The 14,110-nt window shown below is 39.9% G+C and overlaps 1 protein-coding gene across 3 annotated transcripts in view; it reads left to right on the forward strand.

Annotated features, from left to right (window-relative positions):
- Window positions 1-14,110, forward strand: part of LOC120523507 (zinc finger protein 536-like) — a 148,202-nt gene that overhangs the window by 111,125 nt on the left and 22,967 nt on the right. For all 3 annotated transcript variants that reach the window (XM_039744887.1, XM_039744901.1, XM_039744892.1), the window contains exons 3-4: window positions 3,709-5,401; window positions 12,927-13,073. In XM_039744887.1, the coding sequence (XP_039600821.1) occupies window positions 3,712-5,401; window positions 12,927-13,073 (1,837 nt within the window). In that variant the 5' untranslated portion in view covers window positions 3,709-3,711. The remainder of the gene's footprint in view (window positions 1-3,708; window positions 5,402-12,926; window positions 13,074-14,110) is intronic.

Raw genomic sequence — 14,110 nt, forward strand, 5'->3', positions numbered from 1 at the left:
GCCTTTTAGATCCTAAAGTGATATCTTGTAAGCATACATACAAAATGCGTCATAGTAACACACAGCATTTTGAGTAACAAAGCTCCAAAATAGAGCCAGTGACACTGTATACTGTGTGTAGGGTAAAGAGTAGGTAGGGCAGAGAGCCCAAAAATGACTAAGGAAACCAAGGAGCAGGTTTGTAATACTAGAATATTTCATATGGATTTCGAAGATCTTCTTCCTTTAGCCAAAGAAGAATTTGGAGAGGTGTCGGGAGAGACAGAGCCTAGCACGTCATGCCTCCAAACAAAATGTTCTGCCTTCTGTGTGTTCTTATAACACATTATCTTAATAACATCATACAATACATGCTGTTTTGGTTATAATAGCAGTTCATCTATTCTAATAAAAGGCAAAGCCCTCACTGACTGACTCACTGATCACTAATTCTCCAACTTCCCGTGTAGGTAGAAGGCTGAAATTTGGCAGGCTTATTCCTTACAGCTTACTTACAAAAGTTAAGCAGGTTTCATTTCGAAATTCTACATGTAACAGTCATAACGGTCAACAACATCCGCCATGTTGAACTTTCTTATTTATTGCCCCATCTTCACGAAATTTGGTAGGGGGCTTCCTTGCGCTAACCGAAACCAATGTATGTACTTATTTCGGTGATATGAAGCCACTGTCAGCCGCCATATTGAACTTTCCAACAGTCTTTGTTACTTATGGGCCCATCTTCAAGAAATTTGGTACGCGGGTTCCCAACGCTAACTGAATCCTACTTACGTACATATATACGTCCATAGCCTGCAGCTCGGTCACTGTGTGAGACGGTGTTGGGTCCCCATCCTAACGCCTCCCACGTTGTTGGCTGCCTCCCTATATAAGGCATCTCTACATTCCCTTCCTTGCTTCGCCACGGGATTCACGTCCACCTGCTGATAACTGCAGCCTTTTTATTTAATCCACAGCTTCTCTGCTGTTTTATTGTTCGTTTATTACGCTTATAGTTATTGTGTAGGTATTTTAGACTTAATTTACATTGTTCAGGTACCCATTTCCTTTATCGTTCCAACCGTACCCCCATTAACATGTCTATCGAGGTGATCACCATCGATCAAAGAACTGTCATTTACAGAGTGGTTTCCATGCCCAGAGATGGCGCCTGCCTTTTCCATTCTCTGTGTTACATATTGCACGGCCATAACAGGCTCACTCTTGATATCCGGAGGAACATTATGTCTTATGTATTAAATGACTGGGACAGGTTTAAGATGTGGACTGATGATGGTACAGGAAATAATTATACTACAAAGGAGCACTAGAAGAGTGAAATGCTTAAGCCCTTCACCTATGGTTCTGCATGTGAGTTGATGGCTGCTGCTGAATTGTTCGGTTGTCGCTTTTAAGTGTACCGAAATGGCCAAATATTTTACACCTTTCGACAACCACCAATGCCTCTTAAACATCTTAGATTCACGGGTGACGATTTCAGTAGTGGACACTTTGATGTTTATGAATGTTTAAACTCTCAAAAGCTGGATGTGAAGTTATCGGTGAAACCGGTTGTATACTTACAACGCTTGACAGATGCCGAATGTCATTTCAACACAACAAGTCCTGCAAATACTGTTGTAATTGAAACAAACCATGAAACTCAAACCGGTTATGACAGCAGCAATCCAAGCTGTGAGATTTGAAACAAGATTGCTTTTCACATGGCCAACTGTATGTTGCATGCTCAAGAATAAGCTCAGCGCACAGCTTGGTCATATTACAACCGGAGAGCCAAACTGACAATGTGTATACAAACAGATCCTTAACAAATAATAATTGGTATATTTTCCCTCAGTTTAAAAAGGTTTAATTTTCTTCTTAATAAAAATCTTAAGGCAGTACTTCACCGCTGTGAAGCGCGGGTATTTTGCTAGTAAATCTATAATTGTGCTTTTGCTATTTTAAACCATTTTTGAAGATATTCTCTCAGTAGGACACCTGGGCCTGGCATTTAGGTGACAGAGGCTTTTGATCATTTTCCTAGAGATTGTTTTTAAAAGAAGTGAAAATCAAATACTATATATAAATTTTACCTTACACCATTCAGCCAAGTATCTTGTGTCATTGGTAATTGTAATTTTCATATTATGTGGTACGAGTAGTGTCTTCTTTAACTGATACATTATCCTAAATTGTAATCTTCTTCTTCTTTTTCTTCTTCTTCTTCTTCTCATCACTGGTTAGCTTATTCATGCATACTTGAACATGACTGGACAGTCATTTTTGACCATACACTAAAAGTGAAAAATGAATATTTTAAAATGGAACAATTAGTGTAACTTCATCCAGAATGGCAAAATGCAGTGATAGAAATATTAATGCATAGTGCTCAGGCCACCATGGAACAAATAATTTATCTTAATAAATGTACAAGGACATGCACTTTAGGTCATTTTGGGGATTTCCGGTAGTGGTTATAATGTGAGGGTACAAATTAGAACGTGATTTCTGTTGGATGGTTAGACATTGTGGATTGTAGGAGACATAACTGAGCCCAAACTCTTAACAACTACAATGCACACATCATTGGTGCAAATAAGGAATCTTATTTTACAGAAAATATCTTTGTGCCAGCTTTCTCATCCAATATTTCTTCCTGTTTATCTTTCTCCTCAGCTCCTCCCAGGTGAGCTTTACCCCACACCACTCCCAACTCTGACTTCCTTGGTGACACGGAGAACTCCATTTTAAATCCAACCTGGAAGTACTTTTGGGACAAATCATTGCTCCCAGGAAGCACTTCTGAGTCCGATGTAACCACCCTGAAACAGCAAATCCATCTCCCGACAGCTCTCCCTGGTGGCATCCACAAAACCCAACAGAGCAGTCTTATAGAACCATAGTTCCCATGCTGCCCTGCAGGTGTCCAGACAGGGGCTCTCCACCCAGTGTACAGGGGAACATCATGAGCATGGGTGACAATCTTCCACACTCCCCCCTTTCTTCTGGGCTCCTGACTGAATCTGGTATTTCCATTCCTTGCAGTCTGGTGCCAGTCCTAGCATACCATCTGTGCCAGTGGCCCTCCATGCCAATTTCCTGGCTGAGGCAGAGAATGCCCTTCCTCTCTTTGTCACCATCCATTATATTGGCCTCCATCCAGGTAATGAATGGTGTCCATCCTGGCCGGGGTGCCAGTCCATACAATAGATTCTTTTATTTATTTTATATATATATTACTCCCAGGTTGCAAAGTGCATTTACACAAACCCACACTCGTACTCAAATGAGGCCAATTTAGAGTCATTAGTCATCCTAGATTACATGTTTTTAGAGGATACCTGGAAAATAGTAAAAGCTGCATAGGCATGTGCAGAACATGCACACTCCATACAGACACTTCTTAAGCGCAAGATTTAACCAAGGACATTGGAAGCATTGGCACTAACCACTGTGCCATCAAACATTTTTTTTAATTACATTACATATCCAATATTTACTAAGTTAGACTCTAAACATAATATGAGAAAATTTGCAATGCTTTGAAGAAAACACCACGACTCAAACCCAAGTCTGTTGGAGCTGTGAGGCAGCATTTCTAACCTGATGTTCCACCATGCAGCCCCTTTACCTGGGGATAAGAAGATATTTCATTATATTTTTTTATTTGATTATAATTATGTTTAGACATAATAGATCTTTCTAATTTTGTCTCATTTTCTGTAGGGAATGGACTCGTCAGTCAACCCTGCCAACTCCAACCTGGTCCTCCCTGGACCAGATTTACATCATTCTCCCCAATCCCTAGATGAGATTTCTCCAATACCTTCTTCAAATGAACTGGAATCTTCCATACATAACCGAAAAGATAGCCCAGGAAAACCACCACCACCCAAAGAAGAGGAATCACATGAGCCTGTATCTCCTCGTCCAGCTGCTGCTTTCTTTCCAGGGGACAAAGAGTCTAGTCTGCAAGATGTAGAACCAAGTCAAGCTTACTCTGAGCCTGAAGGCGTCCTTGCCCTGGGATTACGAGATGCCAGTCTCAGACCTGCTGAAGCTCTTTCTTTGGGTGTACAGGAGGCTAGTCCAGTTCCTTCAGGAATTTTAGGGCTACGTGTTCCTTGTTTCAGTCCAAGAGCACTGGAAGCAGCTCTTTCTTTGGACGGTGATCAAGACCTCAGTTTAGATGATGAATTGGATCTCCAACACTTCTATAATGGCCAAGGTGGTATTTCTGATGCTGTGGATAGTGATGGCAACCCGAGAAGCACTCGAAAGTACCCTTGCAAAGTGTGTGGAAAACGATTTCGATTTAACAGTATTTTATCCTTGCATATGCGCATTCACACTGGAGAGAAACCATTTGTTTGCCCATACTGTGGGCACCGGGCCGCCCAAAAAGGAAATTTAAAGATCCATTTGAGAACACACAGGCCTAACCAGGACAACAGTGATTCTCAGGAGGCAGGAGTAAATCAAAATGAAGAAAGTAAGATTCTTCTAGAGCTGGAGGAAAGGGCCAGTCAGCGGGGCAAGGTTTTGAAAGAGGAGCTAGAAACACCTCCTCCTGTTGCCCCAACTTTGATATTATCGCCTGCCCCACCTGTTCAGATCCCTGTGACAGGATTCCGCTGCAAATCGTGCAAAGGAAAGTTCAGGACAGCCGAAGAGTTAGCGCGTCATGTAAGAATCCTGCACAATCCCTATAAATGTACCCTTTGCTCCTTCTCTGCAGCTCTGGAAGAAGAATTAGTTGCTCACGTTGAAGGGGAGCACCTAGATGGACTGACAGTGGGACAAGCAGAGGAACAAACCACGGCACCCCTGGCAGCTGTGGTAGCACCTCCAGCTTTTCGCTGTGAAGTATGTGGTCAAGCTTTTACCCAGTCCTGGTTTTTAAAAGGGCACATGCGTAAGCACAAGGATTCATTAGACCACAAGTGCCAAGTCTGTGGACGAGGCTTTAAAGAGCCTTGGTTTTTGAAGAATCATATGAAAGTTCATCTTAACAAATTGGGACTGAAAGGAGATATAGCTACTGGGGTCAGTCATGGAGAGGTCGGTTCTAGAGTACAGACTCTTTCAGGAGAGCAGGTATATGGATCCCTCTACTCTGGTCTGTTGTTGGCAGGCGGAAGGAACAATCAAGAACGTGAGAATCTGAATAAACTCCTTGCTCATGGAACATCCATTGATGAAGCAAATAAGAACCCCCTCCTGGGTTATTTAAGTTTAGCCCAGCCGGCAGATGGTAGCAGTTGTGTAGAAAGGCTGCAGGCAGCTGCCCAGGTTGCAGAGATGGGAGGAAGAGATGGAGGAGGAGGTGGCGGAGGATCAGGAAGCCATGGGGTTTGGCAGCTAGTAGCTCGCAGCTTGGCAGCTGCTCAGCACCAACAAAAAAATAATTCTGTTACAGGTAAGACAACAAATGTGCAAGCATACGTTGGGGGAGTACTTGCTAGGCTCAATCTTTCAGAAAGTGTCAATATTTTTTGTCGCTTTTCCATGCACTCCATATCAGCATTTCAAATTCAATAGTTTATTCTTGGAGGTCTCAGAGAAAAATGGAATTAAGGATGATTGCAGTTTAGGTCTATGGCAGTAAAGTTTATTCTTGTTTTCTTGTATTAACCATTCTACTAACACACAAGGGTCGTATTCCAAAAGTCAAAAGGGTACATGTAAATGTAACTAGAATCTATGATTCATCTTAAATGGAAAACTACGTGTTTAATTAACTTGCACGTAGCTACTGCACACTGATGAGAAAATGAAGAGACAGAACAAGCAGAGGGATATAAAGGGAAGAGGTTAATGGGGTATAGAGGAGCAGTATTGTCATGTGTACAGATGAAAAGGAACAGGTGGATAGCATATGCAAGCTTGAGAGAGCAATGGAATAAGCAAAATGTTACAAAAGGGATAAATGGAATGTGCAAAAAAGAGAAACAAATGGTAAAATAAAGGAACAAGTGGAGGGAGAAAGTGAAAGAGTGAGTAAGTGAAAGAGATATGGATACAGTAAGCGAGCATACCTTGTTGAGGTTTCTTGGGGAATTCTACCAATTCCTAGGTCAGAAATTAAATATAAATCCTTAGTGCATCATGGGCCTGATATGGAATCTTTACTACTTTGATTAAATCTTGGACAGCAAGATGGCTTATTTCAGTTTAGATGAAATTGCTGATGTATGGCTAGAGCCACTGTCATGAAACAACCCCAGCAACTCATTCTTCTGACTGTTGTACTCATGATCTTTTCCCTTCTCTCACAACCAAATGCTCACAAAAGAAATTTATTGCTTTGGAACACTTGTCCTTGGTTAGGAATTTGTGTCTGGTGCCTCTCTAGTATCCTCAAGAGCCCAAAGTCACATCAAAATTAGGTGTACCTGTATTAGATTTTTTTTTCCCAAGATTGGACCTTGTGCAAGTCTAGAGATGTTTTGTTGGTAATTATAGAATAAGAGTGAGTGGGGCCTTCAATGAAGTAAATATATGGGTAGGGATGTTAAGCGTTTATGAGACATTATTTTGTTTCACTAATCAGCAACCAAACTAAAGACAAATGAAATGGAGTTGTGTTCAAAAGAGTCTGTTTAATGCAGCAGTTTTATCAAAGTTCTTATATGAAATATTGCTTTTCGCTATTAAAATATACATAAATGTGACTGTTTACTTTGTAATTTAAAATCTCACAAATGTCCTTGGGTCATATTAAAAACACCTATTCTGATCCTGATTTACATAGTACAAGGAACGTTCAAAAAGTTTCCTCACTTTTTTTTTAAATCTATTTATTAAGAATTTCAAAAACAAACTTCATCACTTTTCTACATAGTGACCTTCCTTTGTGATATAATCTTCCCAGTCACATCGCACTCTCAGACACAACCAATTACTACTTCTCCTGCCTTCACCATTTCCAATGAAAATATAAAAGTGCGGAAACATTTTGAACATCCCTTGTGTTTCTGATACATCATATTAACCAACAGCAGTATAACTGAGGTACATTATCTAAAAAATGTCCAGATTTCCACAGCTAGTATGCCATATAAAGCAAAAAATATATATATTTTCCACAATATAGGAAACTATGAATTTAATTTTCTCACTAACTGTATCGTTAATAAAAAAAAACTAACAATGTCCTTTTTTGATTTTTTTGTATTGTATTTTCTAATTCATTTTCATTATTTTTAAATGCACTTTTAACTTAGACTCTTACAACTGACCATCGATTATAAGTGGCCTGCTACTGAGTACTGCTTAGCAATCACTTACTGTATACCGCAACTACTACTACTACAGTAGCATTTTCAAATGAATGCTTTCCTAGCATCCGTGTACCACGATATGAGAGAAAACATGCATTCAAACTTAATCACTAATTCTATTATTTATGGCCAAAAAACAGAAAATGTTCATTTTAATTTATTAATTATTGAGTCATTTACGTCACTAATAAAATGCTTAAGTATTCACATTAGTAGCTGTTTACAGTCTTAACCAATTTGTTTACTGCTTGTAATATAAACCTGTGTACTTGTATAATAAACCAACTGAGCCTTCTAGTGAGCTATAGGAAAATCCCCTTAGACCAAGTAGCATCTGCTACTGTTAAGTATCTTGTGATTTTACTTTTACAGACAAAATAAACTGAATAGACTCTTGAACAGAATTTGTCATGTGTTATACTGTAATTGATCATTATTACCAAAGTGGCATATGATGCAATGGGAAAGGATTTCCTTCACATATCTGGGAGCTGTACAACATTAGAAAAATTCAGCAGGTCATTTACCCAACAAAGCTTGCCAGTTCTATCCACATAAATCCCCTCAAATAACCGTTTGACCTATTGACCTGAAATTTGGTACACATACACTATGTGATGTCTACTATTTGCTTTCGGGGTGATGATTGACCTCCAGAGTTATTCTTCTTTTTATTTTTATTTTATTTTATTGTAGAATCAAGTCTTGGCAGCGGCCATGCGGCGCATGCATATGGGCGCCGTTCTCATTTCCTACCACCTTCAGCGTCACTTCCCCTGCCTCTTCATATGTTAAATCATTCTTGAGGCAGATTTAAGATTTAAGTGCTAGCTTAAGTGAAAAATTAAAGAAAACATACTAAGTAATTGCAGCACAAACACTGACTTAATCAGTTTTAACGCGAAGAAGAGAAGAACTGGGTCGCTAGGATGTAGAAAAGAAGAGCTGCTCAGGAAGCAGCAAGTGCATTAACTTCTGAGCAAACGAATGCTAAACGTAGAGAGAAACAGTATGAAAACTATACTGTAAATGCTCAAGTCAAGTATTTTCGTGCGCCATTACTGCGTTAAGTATAAATATTATGTGGTCCTGGTAATTTGTTTGATTACTGCCTGTTTATTCTGAGAAGTATTATTCCCTTTATAATTTCCAAATTACTTTGTAACTCCTTAGTAGTCCCTGTTACCGCCTGGAGGTTATCCACTTCTTCACATGTAAGACCTAAGAAAAATTCAAGTTTAGGGCACTTGGTATTTCGCTGTCAGTATATTTTAATTCCGCTTTATGATTCTTGATGTACTTCACCTCCTACTTAACTGTTCTTTTACTGCTAAGACACTGAAAGACCCTCTTTGTGTCATCTTTTGCCTTATCAATATTCCCCTCCAACTGCCTTTTAGTTCCCTAATAACCTTCTTAATAGCTATTCTCATGCAGTCATACATACTCCTTACGATTTGCAGTGACGTTATTAGTCTTTTATGTCTTACAAAGCCATTTTCTTTTTTCTTTGCAGCTTATTTTTTATCTGTTTACTTCCCCACTGCAGAGATATTTAAAAGTCCTGCTAAATCCTTGTTTTGTGATGTTCCTGACCTGCATTATACGTAAAATGTTTTTAAACCTGTTCCTCTGCTCCTCGACTGTTTCTACAGTACACGTAAAAGCTTATCCAAGTTTGTCCCTTTTAGACTTTGCCACATCAGTTCAAAAATTGCCTTACCAAAGTTAAGCTTAACAGTTTTATTCTTTGCATTTACACTCTGCCAAAACTTTGAGAATTTGTGTTAGAAAACATTAACTGATTTCTTTTAAAAACTCCCTCTCTTGTGTTTTGCCAACTGTTGGGTTACCCAGTTAATATTTGGATAGTTAAAGTATCCTGTAAATGTAATATCCCCCATAACCTTGCTTTTTTAATATTATTAAAAATATGTGTATTGAAATTGCTGTCTGCATTGGGAGTTTATAGCACTCTCCTAAAATAAGGCCTCTTGTGCTGCAGCTTTCCAGACCAATCTAGACATCCTCACTAAGATGTGGCTCTTCATCCAACTGAAAATGACTCGCATTTAAACTTGTGAAAGCTGGCCCTGGCACAGACAGACGGACAGCATATTTTCACCCACACACCGTTTATTTACAATACTACTATTTACAGTTTTTGCTCACGTGCACCCCCAGTGCCTTCTTGCACCGATTTCCCCAATGTCCAGGCCCACAGTCTCTGTGCCTTCCTGGCCGCTTCCCGTCCTCTCTCCAGCTCTGACTGCTTCCTCCCGACATCCACCACTGACTGGAGGGAGGCGGCCCCTTTTATGGGAAGCCAGATGGGCTCCAGCTGCTTCCCGGCACTTAACGGTGGCCACACCCCTGTGTGGCGGAAGTGCCGGCTGCGCACCCGGAAGCCGTCCGTGTCTCCCCGGTCGTCTTCCCCCCGGCACTTCCTGGTGTGGCGGAAGTGCCGGGCTCCCGGGATAAACAGGCACTGGGGCGCCGCCTGGCGGTGGCCCACGGGTCTCTACAGGGCTGGGCTTCAAAGCCCTCGACCCGTGGCCCCCAACAGAACCAGGACAGACGCCCCCTCGCGGTCTGGAGGAGGCACAAGTCCCCGGCCGGGGACCACAAACTGTTTTATTACATAAATGACATTCCCTTTTTTCTGTTCAGTCTATGCCTCCTAAAAAATGTGTACCCGTCTATGTTATACTCATTGTCATACTTAATATTTAGCCAGGTTTTTGTTATTGGTATAATATCATAATTATGCACAACTACATACAACTACAACTCACTTGTTTTATTGTTTATACTTCTAATATTAAGGCATACTACTTTTAATGTGTTATTTATTTTACTTTTGCACTCAAACTTTTTGTTAGAATTAACATTATTATGCATATTTGTTTTTATGCTATTTTTATTCCTTCAAGGATAATTTTAAACCCTGTCTGACTTAAACTCATTGTCGTCCCCCATTCCCTAGTTTAAACTATCTTAAACTATTAAACTAATCTACACATATACCTCCCCAATGCTTTCAAATGTAACCCTTCACAGAAGAACAGGCCTTGTTAGTTCCAAATGGATTCCCAGTGCCTGAGGCACAGGTAGAACTTCAGAGAAGACTACCTTGTCCGTTTTTCTCCTCTGCCTGGCAACTAACTTTTAAAATTTGGTTTGCAGAACTGACAACAGGCTGCCCTTATGTGTGTCATTTGTTCCAACATGGACAATAACAGCTGTATTCTTCCTTATTAATGAACCCTTACGCTGACAATCTCTTAATTTTGCTGAATTTCCTAACTGCTCGTCATGTAACACTTTTTCTCTTACTAAGAAAACTGGCTTAATCAGTACAATACCATACAACTTATTTTTTGCATAGAACTTTTCTTTGTGTGCAGGTATAGGGCATTGTGAATAATTCTCAGTTAAAATGCAAGTACAGATTATATTAATTACTAAATACAGAGCTGGTACACATATGAATACAGATTTGTTAAAACACACAAAGAACAGGGTAGAAATTGATTCAACATAAATGGAAACCAAAAATATCTCTACATTAATTAATTGATGAACTGTGGCCACTTAAGAATGGAGGGGATTAAAATTGTTAAAGAGAAAGTAAAAAACAGTCAAAATCCTAAAGACCTCTACCAACTGGCCATCTACCCACTTTTGGGGTTTCAGTAGTGGACTACAGTATGTGCTGGCCATCCAATCCGATGAGGGAATCTTTCCATTTGGTGATTTCAGTGCCTCTTTATCCAAGATTGTTTTTTCCATAAGGAGCACAGCCTGGCACCAGTGGAAATGGCAGTGGCACCAAGTGCCATATCCAGATACTGATATAGCGCTTTTCTCACTACTCAAAGCGCTCAGCAATTGCAGGCCTTGCTCAAGGGCCCAACAGAGCAGAGTCCCTTTTTGACATTTATGGGATTCAAACCAGCAACCTTCTGATTGCCAGCACAGAATGATTCATAATGGTTCAAAAATATTGTATTGCCTACATTTCTGAATAAATGACTTACAAACGGAAATGCGGGCGGCACGGTGGCACAGTGGTAGCGCTGCTGCCTCGCAGTTAGGAGACTTGGGTTCGCTTCCTGGGTCCTCCCTGCGTGGAGTTTGCATGTTCACCCCGTGTCTGCGTGGGTTTCCTCCAGGTGCTCCGGTTTCCTCTCACAGTCCAAAGGCATGCAGGTTAGGTGGATTGGCAATCTTAAATTGTCCCCTGTGTGTGTGTGTGTGCCCTGCGGTGGGCTGGCGCCCTGCCTGGGGTTTGTTTCCTGCCTTGCGTCCTGTGTTGGCTGTGACCCTGTAGTTAGGATATAGCAGATTGGATAATGGATGAAACCAAAATGCAGCATGCACTGCTAATCAGCAGGTCTAGTCAGGGTATTCTGGACTAAAGTCATGATCCTTCAGGCTAGGTTTAAAAGCTGAAATCGATGGGGTATCTGTTATATTATCAGGCAGATTTTTCCACAGCATTGGGGTCCTGTAGCTTAAAGTGCCCACTGTTATTTTATTATTCCTTGCAATTTTAAGTAGAGTAGCATCTGCCCAGGGTTTGTTTCCTGCCTTGCACCCTGTGTTGGCTGGGATTGGCTCCAGCAGACCCCCGTGACCCTATGGTTAGGATATAGCGTGCTGGATAATGGATGGATGGATTACTGGTTATTTACTTACAGACCTGTCGGTTTTAACAATTATTTTCTGCCTCACCTTGCCGATGCTAGTTTTGAGTAAAAGTAACAAGTACTTTTCCACACACATCTCTGAAACACTCTTTGCTCCTGTGCAGGCAGAAACAAAGAAGGCAAAAAACCCTTCTAAAGGAGAAAAAAAAGCTTTAAAAATTCCTGCACAGCTCCTTAGCAGCAATCAAAAACAGTTTTTAGAGCAGAATTTGTGCTTTAATTAATTCTCATACAGTAGTAACGCAAAACGCTCCACACTTTTTGCCCCAATTCTACTTTCAAGGATGACATCAACATGTCATTACAACTTGTTTTGACTCTGGTCCAGTGTGTTATCTTTGTATTCGTATGTTTTTTTCTCTGGTGATTTCAACTTAATTTGCACCTGCTATTGCTGAAATAAACTTCAGATATCAATCCCACCCCCAATCCCATGACCCCCTAATTAAAAAAGTGTGTTAAGAAAAGGGATGGATAAGTAGCATTTCTCAATTTATGAAGCTTGACTGTCTGAAACCTCAAGACAAAAAAATGTTTTGTGAGAGGGGAAAAAATAGAGTCCTTTATGTCAGGCTGCTTATTGTTATGGTTATCGGCTTACACTTTAAAGCAGTGTCTGTTAGACATCCTCTTCCTCAACAGGTTTTCTTTTTTCATGCTGACTCTTGCTAGCTACATTGTCTGATATAAATATTGAAATATGTAAAGTTTGCTCTCTCTAAATAGTCCCAAGGTATATGACCTCATTTTCACTTAATCTTTTTCACTTTAATCCAAAAAGTACTGTATATAAATTGTTCAGAAGCCCATAATGGAATCTGGTTAATTGTGAAGAAGAATTTGTACTCTCTAAATGGCCATTGATATAAATAGAGTTTTGTGTTAAACATTAGCATTTTTTTTATTCTTTACCAGATACTGAAATTTTCTTTTTTTTTTTCCTTTCCAGGAGAAAATGGACTAAGAACGTCAGGGTCTAGTCCATCCCCCTCTCTGCGTGAACGCATCCGCGGAGTAGCAGGAAAGGACTGTCCCTACTGCGGAAAGACATTCCGGTCATCCCACCATCTTAAAGTGCACTTGAGAGTTCACACTGGTAAGCAGAATTTTAAAGTAACTGTAATGTTTATCTCCCTTTTTAAGTGGCACAATAGTGTAGAATTTAGTGCAGCTGCCTCACTTGTCCAGCATCTGGTGTTTAAATCACCCACCTGATTACTGTCTGTGTGGTGTTTGCAAGTTTATCCTGTTTTTGCTAGTTTTTTTTTTTTTTTGCTTATTTATTTTGATTTTTTTTATACGTTTGGCACTCTACCTTTCATCTTAAATATGTCCTTGTTAGGTCAATTGTTGAATCTTGATTGGTCATTTGTGGATATGCGAGTTAGTTGGCCCAGCAGTGGACTGGTGCCCTTTGGAAGATTGATTTCCTCATCACCTTTAATGCTTTCAGGATAGGCTGTGCTCCCCTGCAGCCTTGACTTGTATTAAGTAGGTTTGATGTTAGGTGTGTTATCTCTCACTCATTTTTATAAAGGTAGTGCATCTTAGTGGCAGCTCTGTTGAACAATACAACCAGGTTGTTGGTTCAGTCCCCTTTACTGACACCCAGGATTTGTGTCTATTGTTAAAAATCCACGTAAAGCAAAAGCTATTTTTAAGAATCTTACTTCTTTGTCCCATTTAGTTAGGGTTTTGCTCAGTTTCAGCATACATTTACATCTTCTCTATTTGTAGTATTCCGTAACATTGTCAGTTTTCTCTTTCTGTGTTTTTTTTCTGTTTACAAGATAATTTAACAATAATGTCATTTATTACATGTTTTTCAGCATACATAACCGAGTTTTAGTGCCTTTCTGCCCTCTACTGGTAAACTATCGATATTTGCTGTTCTCCAATATAATAATGTGAGTAACTAGTACATAACAAAACAAAACTAGCCATAATAGAATCCATTAATCAGTTATTGCTGTTTAACAAGAACTTAGCAAATGTTTTGTTGTTATATGTAATCTAATAGATACACTATACCAAGACCTTAAAACCACTTTAACTAGCCTCCTTTTTGCATTATCTAGTGCATTAAAAGAAACACATCATTTCTTAATTGTACCAGATTAGAACAGGTTATGC

Source organism: Polypterus senegalus, chromosome 1 (assembly GCF_016835505.1).
Source record: "Polypterus senegalus isolate Bchr_013 chromosome 1, ASM1683550v1, whole genome shotgun sequence".
NCBI classification, from domain to species: domain Eukaryota; kingdom Metazoa; phylum Chordata; class Cladistia; order Polypteriformes; family Polypteridae; genus Polypterus; species Polypterus senegalus.